This window comes from Pezoporus wallicus, unplaced genomic scaffold, assembly GCF_028554395.1.
Source record: "Pezoporus wallicus isolate ANWC-B61680 ecotype Strahan unplaced genomic scaffold, APGP_CSIRO_Pwel_v1 contig_3817, whole genome shotgun sequence".
Classification (NCBI taxonomy): Eukaryota; Metazoa; Chordata; class Aves; order Psittaciformes; family Psittacidae; genus Pezoporus; species Pezoporus wallicus.
In genome coordinates this window covers 6311248-6327763 of record NW_026635157.1, presented here as the reverse complement: position 1 = coordinate 6327763, position 16516 = coordinate 6311248, and the positions used below count along the sequence as shown (strand labels likewise).

The window sequence follows — 16516 nt, the reverse complement described above, 5'->3', positions numbered from 1 at the left end:
TGGATTATTGCATTGCTCTCAAAGTGTAGCATATACTGCCTGTTTCTTGTTTTTACTGCTTTTCACTGCAGCCTGACTCTTAGTATAATTTTGGCAAGCTTTTTTACTTTGTTGAATGTTTCAAATTGCAGCCAAACACTGAAATCCTTTGTATAAGCCCTTAGCAGGCAGAATTCCTGCTGAAGTTAATGAAAATGTTGCCTTCACACTGCAGTACAGAAAATCCCATGAGCACATCAGCTCTAGTTTGGTAAATGTGTTTCATGATATGTATGTATTCCAGTGCTTCGCTGGATTAGAAACCTGCCTGAAGGGTAGTTACAGTGAATAATCAAGCCAAGGCACACATATTGTTACGTAGTTGAGTACTTTAAACACTCATAAATCATAGTATTATAGAACAGTCAGGGTTGGAAGGGACCTTAAACATCATCTGGTTCCAACCCCCTGCCACAGGCAGGGATGCCTTCCACTAGACGGGGTTGCTTAAAGCCACATCCAGCCTGGCCTGAACACTGCTATGGAAGGGCTATCTACAACTTCTCTGGGCAACCTGTGCCAGCGCCTCACCAACCTCATAGTAAAGATTTTCTTCCCTAGATCTAAACCAAATCTACCCTCATTCAGTTTAAAGCCATTACCCCTTGTTCTATCACTACAGGTCCTGATACAAAGCCCCTCTCCACATTTCTTGTAAGCCCCCTTTAGGTACTGGAAGGCTGCTATAAGATCTCCCTGGAGCCTTCTCTTCTCCAGACTAAAAAACCCACATACGACAGTATGATTTGCAGTATGGGTTTTACCTTACAGTTGGCTTGAAAATAACCTGTCCCCTTTGCAATAGCCTACGGGTTGTAGAATGAAGCTGGAGGGAATACATATAAAGTAGTATGGATACTTTACCTGGAACACGTCTCATGGGTTAAAAATGGAGAAACAAAGGCACACCATGCAATCACCTCTCCTACATCACCTGTGCCTGCAGGACAGTCTCTTGCTCCTTTAACATTTTGGCCTGGAGCTTCCATTCTGCAGCTTGGTTCAGGAGCTGGGTTTTGGGCAACAGAAAAAATTGTTAGGTCCCTAGTTTACCAGTTGGAAATCCTCATCCTTCACCCACCTGTGCTTCTGCCACTACTACCATGATAAGGAGTAATCTAACTCTTGGATGAGTGTAGAGGAGCTAGGCAAGATAGAGTATCTAGTGCTATCCTGAGACATGGAACAGGGTTTCCAGAGGCATATTTGAATATGAGTTCAAAACCTACTTGGAATGAAGTTGCAGTACAGTGGGCTCTAGAAAGTGTGGTATTTAACCATATCTTCAGCAGACTTCTAGAGAATGGTTATAATACTTTCTGGCACTTTCATTTCAGCACAGCTCTGGCCAAATTCCTGCTTTCCAGTGAATGGCAAACTCCCCTTTACATTAATGATCAGGACTTAGCACACAGGTATGGTCACAGTCAGATGTGCCTCAAAAAATCTGCAAGCTTTCAGAAATTTACTATGTCATTTCATGACATAGTAAATGTCATATGCTTTTTGGTACCTATTATCTTTGAGCTCCATTTGCATTGACATGTTCCCAGTGGAGTATCCCAACTCAGGGTGATGAATGCCTCACTTAGATCAAGGAGGCAGCCTAGGAAGAACTTGACTGCAATGTTATCCCTGGCTGCTCCTGGGAAGATGTGATTCCCCACTTTAAGGTATTTGGCAAAATGATATTATGAAGTGGAGGCTGCAGAAGGAAGGGTTGGTCAAGGCTGAATGAACTGTAGGAATGAAGTGTACAGAGACTTTTCCAGGCTGCAGTTCTGAATCAGCACTTCTAAAGTGCATGGCAATGTTATAGCAATTGGTTTAATCTGAAAGCCAAAACATTTACTGAAGTGTTAAAAGAAATGTGCCTATTGCCCACCATACATTTGTAAAGGGTTTTACTGGTTAGGCCAAATGTGTTTTAGAAAAAGAATGTTTATGATAGCTTGAGAAATGAGGTAGAAACAAATCAGTTTACCACAGGACTTCCTTCTGTTGGATTAAATTGTACTGCTTATAACACCTCTGCTGGGCTCTGAAAATATGCTGATAATAAAAGTACCATGTAAGTCAATAGATCCTACTCTCATATTGGAAGTGAAAGGTGAGTAGAACCACATGCAGAAAATGCATTTGACCCCTAGTTAAAACTTTTATTCTAACCATTTTGCTGGAAATAACACACGTAAACTACTTGAATACCACCTGGCAAAAGAGCTGAGAATGTACCCTACAAATGCTGACTGAACAACAAAATGAATTCCCTCCTTACAGCTATTCCTGGCACAGAGACTATTTGAATTAGACTTGTTGCCAACACATTTATATATATATAAGCTGTAGAGAAATATTTCTTCCATCAATTCTTTTGATTTAGACCCACTGATTTTTTACCATCTACAATTACCGAGACTGTACACAGCTCGAGTATGCATTTTGTGAAGCAATAGTACATTGTGTTTTATACCTACCTCTTAATATTTATTTTGAGAATTTAATCTAATGCTTGATTTAATGGAGATGAGTCAAATTCTTGCGTTAAGATCTTGTTGACTAAAATTTCAAATAGGTTGTGTCGTGACCAGTAAAAAGAGATGGTATGAGTAGGCCTGGATTAAATGAGCCTCAGTTCATGCATTTATTTTCTTGGGAGACAGTATGTTTTACACACAGAGAAAGAATTAGTTTGGCTTTTTTTTTTTAAGTTTGGATGAAATATGGATTTTTAAGTTTTACCTTTTTTTTTTTTTTTATGAATTCTAGGGTGTCTGGTTTGAATGATTTAATGAAAAGTGCTTTGGAAAGCTTCAGAGCTACCCAGTCTATAAGGCCAATTATTGCTTCCAAGAACTGGGCTTTTATCTGTATTGTTTAAATCTCAACTATGATTGCCTTCATGCCCACTGTGCCTGGGATAACGAAAAGGTCTCACCTGCTGCACCACATCTTCTGCCACAGCACAAGAGATGGACAGTGAAGGCTAAGAAAAGTTGCTTCTTTTGCCCATACTCTCTCTTATTGACCCACATAGCTTCTGCAGCCAGTAAAAGTTCAAAAATTAATAAACTCTTCTATAATGGAAGCAAGCCACAGAGAGGCTTGCTCAAATTAGCATGTGCTGTTATGCAACCTGAGGTCATCTGCAAACACCAGGCTGGGAGAAAACAAGTCAGGAGAACTGATACATTTATTAATAGGCTATGAAGTGGTAACAAGGAGGCCAGAGTATAAAGAAATGAATAAATATCGCATGTGGTGTTTACAAAGCAGCACTTCAGTGAAGTGTAGTGATGTTACACTATATTATTAGAGCAGTGATAGCTGCTGGAGGCCCAGACAGTCACATCATGCTCAGGAATTAAAGAACCAGTCCCCAGGAACATACATTCCCATTTAATGACATGGATCTAGGGACTGGCTTAGTGAAAATTAAGCTTCCCTTTTTGCTGCAAGACTCTGCAAGTTCCAATTATGTAGAAATCTGATCAATACCTTTCAGTCATATACTTGAAAGCCACAGAGGATTTAAACTGCAATTAATTGCCCATCAAAGTTTGCATTACAAGTGCTAAAAATGTATGGTATGGGGAGAAAGTCCACGTAGTTCTGAGCAGTTATGGGATGATAGTAAAATTGAATCCTTAAGTCAATCTGACCCTTTGGGAAGGCCACACAGTATGAATCATTGCTGCTTATATAGGAATTGCATTCTTTGTTGCACATGTAGAGTGGATTGTGCAAGCAATGAGATAATCTACCTATTGAGATGTGATGTACAGAGGCTGCAGGAGATGACATTTCTCTTAGTCTGAGGTAAAGAAGTTTTGTATAGGGGCAAGGATTCCTACATGGAAGAGCTACCTAGGAAGACATCAAAGTAAGCCTACAAGGAGTAATCAAATAGGTAAAAGAATAGAGAAAAAATTCATTTACAGACATATGCAAAATCCTGCATCAAAAGTCATGTGTAGGGATGTAAGAAAATGGTGCCAAGAGAAAGGTTTTGAAAGCTGTTCCCTCAGATGACAGGATACTGAAAAGCAGTAAGGCTCTGGCTTTTCACGCTACTGGGCTGGAGAAAAATTCAGCTAAATGAGAGGACTCCATCAAAACTACTTTGATTTCATACATACAGATATATATATACATTACTCCCACAGACATTAGCACAATAGCTGGGTGGGTGGGACTAAGAGCTCAGCAATAGGATTAAGGTGGGAGACAAATGTAGGCCAGCTCTCTGGGTGCTGGGCTACCTGTGATGAATCATGGCATGCTAATCATGCCTTGACTTGTAGCATGGCTTTTGGCCAGTCACTTCAGTTCTTCAGCTAAATCTACTTTGCTCTAAGGTGATGTTAGCCATACATCACCAGCCTACATCAAAGGCAGGGTTTTTAAGCATTACTTTGGACAGTACAAAAAAATATTCTTTGTGCATGGTGCATATCATTATACACCCACTGCCTAAAGGCTTTGTAACTTCTTTTCAAACCTGCTATTTCCTAGGTGCTAGTCATACATAGCAAAGCCACAAAGGAAATCTCCCACTCCCAAATGTAGATAGTGATGACGTTCACTGCTTTAGAAGAAATTAAAATATGGGCATATCAGTTCTGGATAAACTACACAAAGATCTGGCTAGGAACAGGGCCAGTCATAGGCAACCACAAAATGCATGTTCTGTGGGGCACAGTAAGAAAGATCATTGATACAAAGCGGTATATGTCAGTTTTCTTCTGTTGCTTTTGTTGGTGTTTTTTTGTTTGCTTGGATTTTTTGTTTTTGTTTGCTTGGGAGTTTTTTTTGTGGCTTGTTTGGTTTTGTTGTTTGGTTGTTTTTTTCACCCAGTATCTGAAATCTGGTACTAAGTACCAGAACTGTGACAGCAATAAAGTAAGCCCAAATTTGCTTTGTCATTGCAAGGGATTTCTTGGAAATGTTTCCTGGGATTTGAACCTGCCAATAATCAATGGTCGTGAATGAAATTTTGGGGTTTGTCTTTACATGGGCATCACAGGGAAAGAAAATAACTGAGCTGGACCAAAAATCATCATGCAGTGACATGCAGATGTGCACACGGAGAGCCCTTAGCTCCTCTTCCCCCTCAGCCTTTAGCTGGGAGTAAAGCTGAGCAGGAGTGGGTATTCCAGTCACAAGATCAGTGCAGAGATCTTGTGCAGTTATGGGATGATAGTAAAATTGAATCCCTAGGTCAAATTGAACTTTGGGAAGTCCATACAGTATTGGATCGGGGCAGCCTCCTCCATCAGACCCAGAGGAGGATGTCTGGGGGTCTCTGAGCCTAGGGGGATAGTAGTCTTCAGCCATCTCATGTTAATCCCATGTTCTTGTTCTCCTCTCTGGCTGTTTAAATATGCTCATTTATCATGTGGGGAGATAGAGTATCAAATATCAGAGCCTTTTGAAAACTAATGGCATCATCTGACCCATCATGATGATTCAACTGTGTAGTAATGCTGAGTTAGCTAAAGCAGTCTGTGGTCTAACCTACCACTCTGCAGTTAGCTTCCAAATCTGTAAATGGCAATGGAAGCAGCCTTTCAGATGCTGTTTCTTTACATTCAGCATTGACAGTAGCAATAAAAGCATCTCTACTACTGTAACCCAGCTTGGACCCGAAGAACCAATGTATTAGTGAAATAGCATGCAGGGCTCATTTTGACCTAACGTTAGGAAAGAGGCAGGCAGATTAAAAGGATAGGTACATATTCCTTTTCTTTCTGATGTCGCTCCTCGGCTTCCTTCATCATTTCCTGAGACTGCTCCAACTTGGCATCCACCAGTTTCTGTTGAAGTTCTCTGTGCTTAAATATTTTATCAAGGTGCTGTAAGAAAATAAGTTCTGCTGAATGTGCAGGTTTAGTTATGTACACAGAGCTTCATGCTCACACATGTACAGCTGTCTACTAGAACGCTCGTAAGACAAAAACATTGCAAAACAGGAAGACTCCCACCCTACTGCAATTATTAAAAAACTACAGCACTGACAAGAACAAATTGTGCCAGAATTTGCATGGGAAAGGAAACCTGTTTACATTACCTATTTTGATTTATTTTGTGAAAATGAAATAAAATAAAATAATAAAGTAAAATAAAATAAAATACTTTAGTGTCTTTGCCAGTTCCATAGTCCAGCTATGAAGTCATCAGTACAATCCAATATAACTGAAGATCAAATAATTGCTCATCAATAATAAATATGCAGGAGGGACACTTTTTTGAGCTGTTAAGTGGCCAGCAGATCTAAGCCACTGTGTAGATAAATGTGTAAAGATACATTGCACTTGCTGTACACAGCTCTGTAAATACAAGCCCTGTACACACCCTTTGCTCTGGACATACATGCACAACATGGGCTTGGAGGGCCTGGGTGAAAGTACATGAGTGGGGATGTGGAGGAGATCAAACCAGCTGAGCCAGAGGCATCTTCTGCCCTGTATAATGTCTGGCTTCATGGTGACCTTTGCGAGGTAAATGCTGCTGATAGACCTCTTCACTTTTGATTCATTCAGATAAAATTCATCGGAGCCAATATTCTGATTACATCCCTCTGTTTTTCATCTTCTTCTCATAGAAACCACAAGACAGGAATGTACATTACTTTCATTCACCGGAAGACTTCATACATGATTCAATAGATTTGGTAATGCACGTATTTTATTGGGCATTCCATATTGTAAGGACAGATTACTTACGTTTTATTCAGTATGATAACGTTGTCTGATTGCACTGAGGCTCACAGTAAACGTATTTAGAAACAATAAAAAGACCCACTGTGATGTTTTGTAGCATTTGTCATAAAATACTAAAAAAAAAGTTAGTTTGGGATCTTACTGAAGGGATGTTTTTGTGTCAAAATTTTCTGACCAACTCTAATGTGTATAGAACAAATAATTTAACAGCTGGCTACTATCTGCCTGATCTTACGGTGAGCATTGTGCCTGCAAAAAAGAATCTATTCCAATGCAAAGGGCCTCCTTTATCTGTCATGTTAATTTTCTGCTTCTGAGGAAAGGTCAAAGCATTTACACCAGAGCCCATCAGACTTGTGTCTGAAGAGAACACAAGTGTACCTGGCATCAGCAACAAAGCAGGCTGTCCAAAAAGATGGCAGCCGGGAGGTGTTTTGGGGGTGACTTAGGGGAAGCAGGAAAGGAGAGCTGGGGAGATCCATGGGGATTTGGGGAAGCTGTGAGAAGGACAGGGAGCAGCCTAGAAGATGGCTGGCACACCTTGCTGCTTGGGTGTCTTGGCCCCTGTCCCCAGAGCAACAAGGTGGGTGCTGCAGGCAGGGTGCTGGTTCACACAACCCCTTGGCTGCAGAGTTTGTCACACAGAGTCTGGTTGGCTTCTTACATGCATAGGCCAGCCTGGGGTACTGCCCTTGTTATCTCCATGAGACATGGTAGCCAGAGGGGAGGACAGGCTGGCAATGCTTTCTGCTTTCCCTCAGTGAAACCAGGTTTGCTGCCTGCCCCTGCGGGCAGCCAGGGCATTGCTCTCACCTCTTCCCGCAGCTCGTACTGGTCGATGATGCTTTTCAGCTTCTCTGCAAGCTCTGTGTTCTCCTGGCAGAGCTTCATGTTCCTCTCACTTTGCTGCTCGATCTGTGCTTGGATTTCACTCAGCGTGCCTTGGAAATGATTAGTTATTTCTTTCCTCTTCTCATCTTCCTCCCGTGCCCGCTGAATTGTTTCTTCCTGTTGTTAAATGGGAGAGAATGCAGTCATGTAAGAAAGACACATAATAAGAGGTTCAAGAAAGATACTGTTTCAGGGTAGCATAATGCTTCCCTTTGAAGGATTATACGTGTTTGTATTCCTCTGTGGAGATTTTCTTGCTTTCATCTGCTCCAGCATTAGGCATGATTCTAAATTTACAGAGCAAATTGCACATTGGCCTTGAAAAAATTAGGGAACTAAGAATTTGCATTTACAAAGATGGATGTAGAGCAGTTTCAGATCAAAGCAAGCCTGGAAAGGGGGCATACATGCATGTCTTGATTCATGATACTGCATCACAGTTTTTGATTTGGAAGAAGATATTCAGTGGAAGTAGTCAAAAGCACTTTTATCAAAATTCTTTTTGATTGAATTAAAAAATCACCCTTTAAATTGCCTCCTTTTAATTAGGAATCCTCATATCAAATTTACAGTCTTTTGGACTTTAATGTTTAAGAGAAATCCATCACTTTCCGTAGAATTCTTCCCAATTCCTCAATTTTTCTTCCGTAGCTTTTTTACTGACACCAGAATTTGCACTGATTTATTAGGTAATGGAATCAAGGAAAGCTTATCATCTGTTTCTTACAGAATCAAAGCAAAGAATCAGAATTTTGCCTGGAGGATTCTGGAGATTTTTTTTTTTTTAATTACTGAAATTCTGGTTTGGATTTGGATATAAAAGACAATGCAGAAAGAATCTGCATTCATTGCTTTGGATCCAGAAATACGGACTATTTTTATTCCCTACTCATTTTCTTCCAGGGCAGTCTGCCCTTCTGTGGAATGTAATCCTGATGTGCAGTGGCTAGGACAGTATCTGCTGTAGTTACAAATCATGCCAGAATCACGCTAAGAATCCACTCTGCAGCATGCAAATGGCACACTCTAATGAGGTTTCAGCTATCATAGTCATTTACATAAAAATCTCTGATAACACTGCATATGGATAGTTTCTATAAATGTACTTGAATAAAGCCTTAGCTGACTCTAATGAGGTATAATTTATATCATAAATTTGACATAAAAGGTGTAGATTTAGGCCCTAGTCTTAAAGTAAGATGAATACCAAATGACCCTAATTCTACTTAGCATGCACCACACAAGCCTGATCTTGGACAGCTGCTGTTCAAGGTAGGGGATGTTTGTCCTTTAGCTCACCGGGGAGTGACAGAGATGACAACACCTTGGATGATGGGAAGAAAGTATTGGAGCCATTAGTGCTAATAATACCGTAGTGATTAAGAAATCACCATGAAGCCCTGCTGTGCTCTGCAGTTCACACAAGAACACATGTGAGTACTCACAGACAGAGTAAAACAAAGTGTAAACCCAGAAGGATTCTCACTCTTAAGAGGAAGAAATGGTTTCAGATAAAGCTGAGCAAATGACTTGGAGGGGTCCTGGTTCAGTCCCTGTGATGAAATTGGACACACACAGTTTGCAGCAAGGTGAAAGAGAAGCTCTCCAATATTTATTTATTTTTTACATTGGCGAGAATGATTTTAATTTAGCCTGAAACATTTTGCTTGACCAGAAATAGGGCTGTGTTGTTTGTAATTACTTTTAGGTTAGATCTTTTTAGTGCAATATTGAAACAGAAATGCTGTTGCAAAGTGCAGTTAAAAATGCTACTCAGAAGGTGTTTTAAATCTGCTCCTTTAGCATTCCCAAATGAAACATCTGATTATCTTTTTTTTGAAAAGGGACGTTTACAAGCAGTTCCTTTTTATTTTTGTTCAAAACGTTGCCAAATTAAACTTGAATTCCTAGAGAGTTTTGGTCAAGTCAGAGCTCCATTTTACCTCTAATACAGTGTTTGAAAAACTGCTCAAGCCTTTTAGTTCTCAATTGGATAGGTGCAGCCCTTAGCAGGGAGAAGAATGACCAGGTGCTCTCATGTCAAGAAATCAAAGACAGAGTGAAAAATTGAACTTGCATGTCTGGAGTCCTATTTCTATGGCTTCATAACATCCTTCCTCAAAAGTACTTTATTGTTGCAGTGGATGAGATGGTGTTGTAACACGTCACCACTGTGATTTATAGCTCCCCAGAGTAATAAATCCAGCTGAATATAAACCAAAAAATCAGTGGATGGTGCGCATGTCACACTGAACATTTCTGTTACAAGGTGAAATGAGACATTCTCTAGAGTAGCAACCACGCAAATGTAAAAAAAAAAAAAAAAGAAAAACCAACCAAACCTCTATGCATGTGTTACTCAGAAGATCTTATTTCCTGCTCATTCTCTCCTCTGAGGTAGAATAATTACACAGCACAGAGACAATAAAAATATTCAAGGTTAAAGACACTAAGCCAGGAAGCATTTAGTTGCAGGGCGCATTGTTTCCCTTGACCTCTTCTGCTTCAGAGAAAAAGATATCTTAGGAGGATATTTGCTTGGGGGTCTGGCTGTGTCCCAGAAGGCTCCTCAGAGTCCCTCATAAAACAGCAGTGATTTCTGAAATCCCTGACATTCCAGGCAGATTAAGGGTGGGTGTGGGTGAGAAGAGCTGTCTGAACAGAAGGGCAACTGTGTGGCTACGGCACTGTGCAGGGACCTGCAGGCATTGCCTCTTCCCTGCTCAAAGGAACAAAACCCTCTGTGTCCCACTGCTCTGCCATGCCAATGCTGCCAATACCCAGCTGATGGTAGGCTAGTGTCTGATCCCTAAGTTTCAATGTCAGAGGTTTCTAGGTTCTATTGGTAATACCCTGGAAATAGTGATAGGCCTTTGGAGGTGTCTATTTTAAACCTGAGCCTTTACTAGCTGTAAAAGCCTGAGGCTGCATCTACACTAGAGCTAGGGAGGGGGTCAGATGCCCACATACCACAAGCAGAGCTTTGTGTCTCTGGCAGTTCTGCTCTGGGGCTGTGGTGCCAGCTCCGCTTTACCTGCCTCACCTGGACAGGCACAGTCTGGCAAACCCCAAATCATTGGCATCACCCAAGTTTTATTATCACAAGCCTGCAGCCCCATCTCTGCTTATACCTGTTGCCGTAAACTGAGAAAATGCACTTTTTTTCCAATAGGTTCTTTAGTCCTTCCCATTTCAAGACGCCATCATGTAAAGTAAGATCCTTAACTTTCCACCAGATTGGAGGCTTGAAGACTGACTTCTGTTTTGTGCTACTGCTTTAGAGTAGTAGCACTCTGCACAGAGTCCAGAGCTCCTGGCTTGCTTGGTTGTAGGGAGCAAGAGGGTGTCTGGGGTGGTGACTTCTCAGCATCATCATGGTGAATTCATAACTTGCAAACCATGATCGGCCTTGCCAGCTGCTTCACTCTGTGCTCATTCTCTTAATAGTTTGAAAGCAAGTGTTCAGTTTAGTGAGAAAAAGAAGTCATTGAAAATTCTTTTAGATTTCTCCTTGCAGAAGACTGAAGTCTGACCAAAAACCATTATTGCCTTTCCTCTGCCCTTTTTTAGTCTTTGTGATCCATACCTATCCTATCAAAGATGTAGCAAAGATTCTTGTGTCCTACTGCAGTACTCCTATCAGTCTTGTGATCTATGGCTAAAAACATAAAAATGCATTGAATAAAACCTTGCAAAATTAAGACAAGGATATTCTGCAGTTTGGGGTTTATCACTGGAATGTGTGATAATTTGCAAACAGAAGGGCAGGATTGTCTCCGTTCTTCATGCCTCCTTGGGGTAACTAACTCAAGAAGACTGTTTGTCTGCAGAAGCCATATCAGCTGAGATGATATGAGTGCAGACTCTTCATTTTCAATTAATCATTCTCTTCATTCCCAGGCATCATGGTCTGAGCCAGTTTGGAGCTGAGCCTATAATCAAAGCTGTTGACTTCCACGACATTTGTATGAAAGTCATTGCTTAATGCCCGATAGCAGGAAGGACAAGGGACCTGAGATGTTCATGTAACTACAAGATGCTAAGTAGCCACCAAACTATGAGATAATTGACAGAACATGAATACCATGCAGAAAAAGGAGTTGCTGTTGGTCTTACCAGAGCTACTCTCTATTGCAGTGGGAACACATTCTGCTATTTCACGAATATTTATTCCACTTTTATTGGAAGGAGAATTAAACATCTGTTTTCTGCTGTGAAGTGTAGCTGCAAAGAAATAAGCTGGATAGCTGGGCTGTAAATAAGTCAGAGTTTGAGGCCAGTATCCAGTACTAACCAGAAATTTTTCTTCTCTGATCTGTCCTGTGGATTTTCAGTGCAGATCCACACTGCATATTCTTCACCACTTGGCTGCACTGATACCCAGTTAATGGGAATTCCACACACCAGACGAGTGAAGATGACATTTACATGACGTGATGTGCATATAATGTACCACATGGTAAGTCAGAGGAGGTTCGTGATCTGGACAGGCCAGATTCTCCTTTGCTATTGAAATGACGCAATCTCCTACACTTTGGAGCATAATCAGAAGTGTTAATCCCAAGCGTTAAAAAATTCTGAATCAGCTTTCAGTCCTGCCAAAACCAGAGTAAAAGTTACTTAAGCAGAAGATTTTAAAAATAATCTTTAATGGACTCCACTGTTTTGGGTCCTCTCAGTACAGTCATAAGTGGAAGAAATTGTTATTAATTTAAATAAACAGAAGATGAGATTCTGGAGATGCACAGACCTCCAGGAGCTAAAGCTTAAAGGCAAATATTCCAAGAATTCTGTTAAAATTCTTAGAGGCAAAACCAAATAAAGATATTGAATTCTTTTGTTTATTAATTTAATTCTCATTCATTCTGCAAGTCTATTTTGTCTTACTGTCTTATTTAACTATGGAGTTTTTTACACTGAAAGCATAGGAACCAGAGGAAAGCTAATATTCTGGGTTTCTTGGAAAGTCTCCAAGTTCTTAGAAAGAAGTGGCAAAAATTTGAACACTTCTTCCTGCTACCTGATCAGCTCAGGTACCTTTCCTGGCTCACCTGGTGGAGGTACAGGATAAAAACCAGAACTGCGTCTGAAATTGATAGGTTTGTTTAGGAGACGTAGTCCCAAAGTAAAACAGTCCAACAAATGAAAAGATGCTGGAGAAAGGCTTCTCTAAATGTAAAGATGAAATGTTTAATGAAGTATTTATATGCAAAGAGAGAGGAAAATCATGCACTCTTGTAGTGAGATTAATAAGCCTATGGTATCTGGGCAATAGTGTGAGGAATTCAACAAGTCCTGTTCCAAACAAATTTACAAACATAGTAATTTTTTTTCTCTATAATCCAGTTTCCACTGATTTGTTCCACTGATACGGTTCGTTTAGAAACCTCAGTTAAGTCTATGCAAAGCACTGTACACTGTACTCTTAAATTACTTAAAAATTAGCTTGTATATCTATTGAAAGATTTTGCCCAAAGAAAGTCTGGTAAATCAGTGTGGGTCAATATCAAGGTGTACGGTTCAGGTCTGGTACAATGACAGACACAAATTTAATTGGCGCTACCAGTTTTGTGCTACTATAACTGAGCACACAGAGATCTGCTTCTAGTTTTCCTAACTATCTCTTATACTGCTTTTGTCCTTCTACTGGTGCACAGTTTGAGTGTATATGTGGCTGTGCCCCCTCCCAGCTATATACCAATGTACAATGGAAGTCAGATTTAGAGCCTGAAGGCCTGCTCCTGAGCTGGTGGAAATGAATGAAAATCCATTCCACTTAATAGAGGTTATATCAGGTGAAATTCTTGCTCATGACAATTCATATGCATAATTTTATACATAACTATATCCCCATAAGGAAGGATTTTGAATAGATCAAAGCAGAGGATTTTTGTATAATAATACCACCACCATCACTAACATGTACTCCAGAAAAAAGGAGGATCACAACAGAAATATATTTCTTGGACCTAAAGTTTTTCAAGAAGTATAATCATGTTATAAATTTCACATTTAAATGATGTGATGCACCAAGCAATAGGCAAGACATGGCATATGGATCCCAGCCTTTTGACACTCCTGAAAATTTCCTTTTTGAACTGATTCTTGTAATCCAAACAGCTTCTACAAAAAGTGCTGGCATTCTTCTTTTCTTGAGGTTTGATGTCTTGAGGTTAATGTCCTGATTGACTGACCCTCACATACCACTTGAAAATGCCCAACTGCTCAAATTACATGAAAACATAGCCCAGCCTTCAGTAAATCCCCTGGAGCAAAGCTGTTATTTTGCCTATGCACATGCATTCACACCTGCAGTGCCATGGCCTGGTCTGTTAGCACCATTGGTTTTCTCTGTGCTGGGCTCCCTGATAATGCAACGGGCACTCACAGCTAATGTGAGCAAACTCAAAGCCCAAAAATGCTTGGCTATTTCCAAGCAAGAAATAAAGAGGGCTCGGCATAAATGGGCCTCAAATCTACAGCATATGGATAATTATATATTGCATGTGCAGATGAAAATGTCTCTTTGTTTTGGTACTAGAGCAAGACGGAAGGCATCAGCATCGTCTTTTCCCCCACTGCCAGGTATCTTGATAAGGCCACTACTCACCTTGAGGTTTTTGTTGTGCCTCTGGAGCTCCCGGCACAGGCTCTCAAGCTTGCTGCGGGCGAGGATGGCTCGGCTGTGCTCACTCTGTAGATGGTCCTTCTCCTTGGTGACCTGGGCCTGCCTCTTCTGCAGGTACTTGAGCTTTTTTTGCTCAGCACGATGTTCTTCGAGCTGGGCAAGGAACAAGGATTAAAATGAAAGAAAGAGAGACAGGAGAGAAAAGAAATCTAGTTCATTTGGTTTTAGGAAAGTCTTTACACTTTCTTAACCGCTTAGGAAATGTTCTGTTTTTATCAGCACTAATGGGAGAGGAGAGAGCGACCTGAAGGGAGTTGCAAGCCCACTGCTGCAACAGTCCCAAGTGTGCTGTAGTGTGGGTGGGTGAACATAATTTTTAACACACTTGTCACACCATTTCAGACTTTCCTTCCTTGATCTGAACTTCTTTGAAGGACACCTGTGAGGTTTTTATCTTTGCGTCAATGTTAGGAACTTGAGCAGCCGGTAGTGCATTACACGATGAGATTTCTCCAGATCATGAGACAACGCAGGAGTTGCTCATTCTGTTTTTGCAGCTTCCTGAAAAAGAAACAGCTTCCAGCAAAGAGGTGCTGGAAACCTGGGATGCTGTTTGTGTGGGGTCTTTGCTGCTGATGGAGGAGAATGCTCTGGAGGGAAGTGTTCCCCAAAATGATGAGTGGGCACCTCCTCTTCCCAGGCTCCTCTTCCTCACAGGAGCACAGGGGAGCACTCATCACTTGTGTTCCTGGAGGTGCCATCAACAATGTGGGTGGGTTATGGTGAATCAAACCTCTTTTGGGCTCTTTGGCTCCATATAATTACTAAAGAAAACATGGACAATCCCTGACATTCACTTGGAAACCTGCTGTTCCTGTGGGTGCATGGCTCCTGCCTTCCCTAGACAGCTGGCAGGGAGGAAGGTGTATTTGGAAGGGGAATGAGGGGCATCAACAGAATTGCTACCACCAGTCCCCACACAGGCCAGTCATTTCTTCTAGCATGTGCCTGTTACTAGCTGTTTTGGAAAAATTCCTTGCATTGCATATTAACACCATAACAGTCACATCAAAGAAGCATTTCATCTCTGAAGCTTTCAAAGATTTTCTCCCTTTCCAAAACACAGCAGCCCTCCTTGCTGTATTACAGGCGTGCATACGTTGCGAGATATTTCTGAAGTCCAGCTGTTTTTTGGTTGAAAAATAGCAGCACATGAGCTGCAGTGTGCAAACCTTGATAATAACAGTTGCTGTTAAGATAACATCATCTAGCAATATGGTACCACTAGTATTATTAACTCCAGTATGACTGGGAAAGTTTGTGAGTGCAGGGGAATGATGTGCAGCTCAAAGAAGAAGGTCAACAGCCATCATATATTACACTTTCTCTGCCTGAGGTTTTGTTTTCTGCAGATGTTCTGTAATTTATGCTTACAGTAGAGAGCTGTGTGTATTATCAATCAAATCACAGCTAGGCCTGCTACGAAACAATGCAATCACCAGCTTGGAGTATATTTACCGTTTATGCCCAACTTTCAGCATGTGTAATTGTGTGGGTTTACCCCCATAGATCAGAATAGGGGCTTTTGCATCTAATCAAGCTGCACTAGCTGAAATAATATTTCTAGTATTGTAGGGAAAAAATAACTTCTCTGTAATGAAGGCTGACATTTTTTTCCTTTATAAGCTTGATTTTGGCCCTTTCTCTTTTAAAAACACACAAATAGGGTTCTTTTTGTTTCATATTTTGCATGTGCAGCCTGTGCTGAGTGGATAATGATTTATCCAAATTTGAGACGATTCACTCAAGCTGTGTGAGATAGGGGGCTTAGAATAAAGTAGGTCTTAATTGTGATATGAGAAGTCTTCCAAGCATTTTCTGCTTTCTTGTTTTAACCCCCACAGAAATGACTTGTGCTAAAAGCTTGTATTTTAAAGTTCTCAGGAATGTCTCAGACATAGTCTTACTTTTGTACTGAAGAAGAGAATTCACTGGTAAACATGAATGACAAAAGGGCCACCAATGATAAATTTTTAAGAATAATTAATATTGGCTAAACCTAACTACAAATAGAAGGAATTCTGATTTTGGAAGGCTGACATAGAGAGGTGAACTCTCCACTTAGGAAAAAAAGTTTTATCTTGATCCCACTGAAGAGAATGGTAACACGCTTATTTATTAGGGCATAGTTCTTGCACCCAGCACTTGTGAGACCCTCAAGACCACTGAAAATAAG

The 16516-nt window shown here is 40.7% G+C and overlaps 1 protein-coding gene across 3 annotated transcripts in view; it reads right to left on the bottom strand.

Moving 5' to 3' along the window:
- The window catches only part of TXLNB (taxilin beta), a 34008-nt gene that overhangs the window by 8557 nt on the left and 8935 nt on the right, over positions 1-16516 (bottom strand). For all 3 annotated transcript variants that reach the window (XM_057407237.1, XM_057407246.1, XM_057407255.1), the window contains 4 exons: positions 14263-14433; positions 7575-7769; positions 5775-5894; positions 974-1048 (listed from right to left, as the gene is read on the bottom strand). In XM_057407237.1, coding sequence (XP_057263220.1) covers positions 974-1048; positions 5775-5894; positions 7575-7769; positions 14263-14433 — 561 coding nt within the window. The remainder of the gene's footprint in view (positions 1-973; positions 1049-5774; positions 5895-7574; positions 7770-14262; positions 14434-16516) is intronic.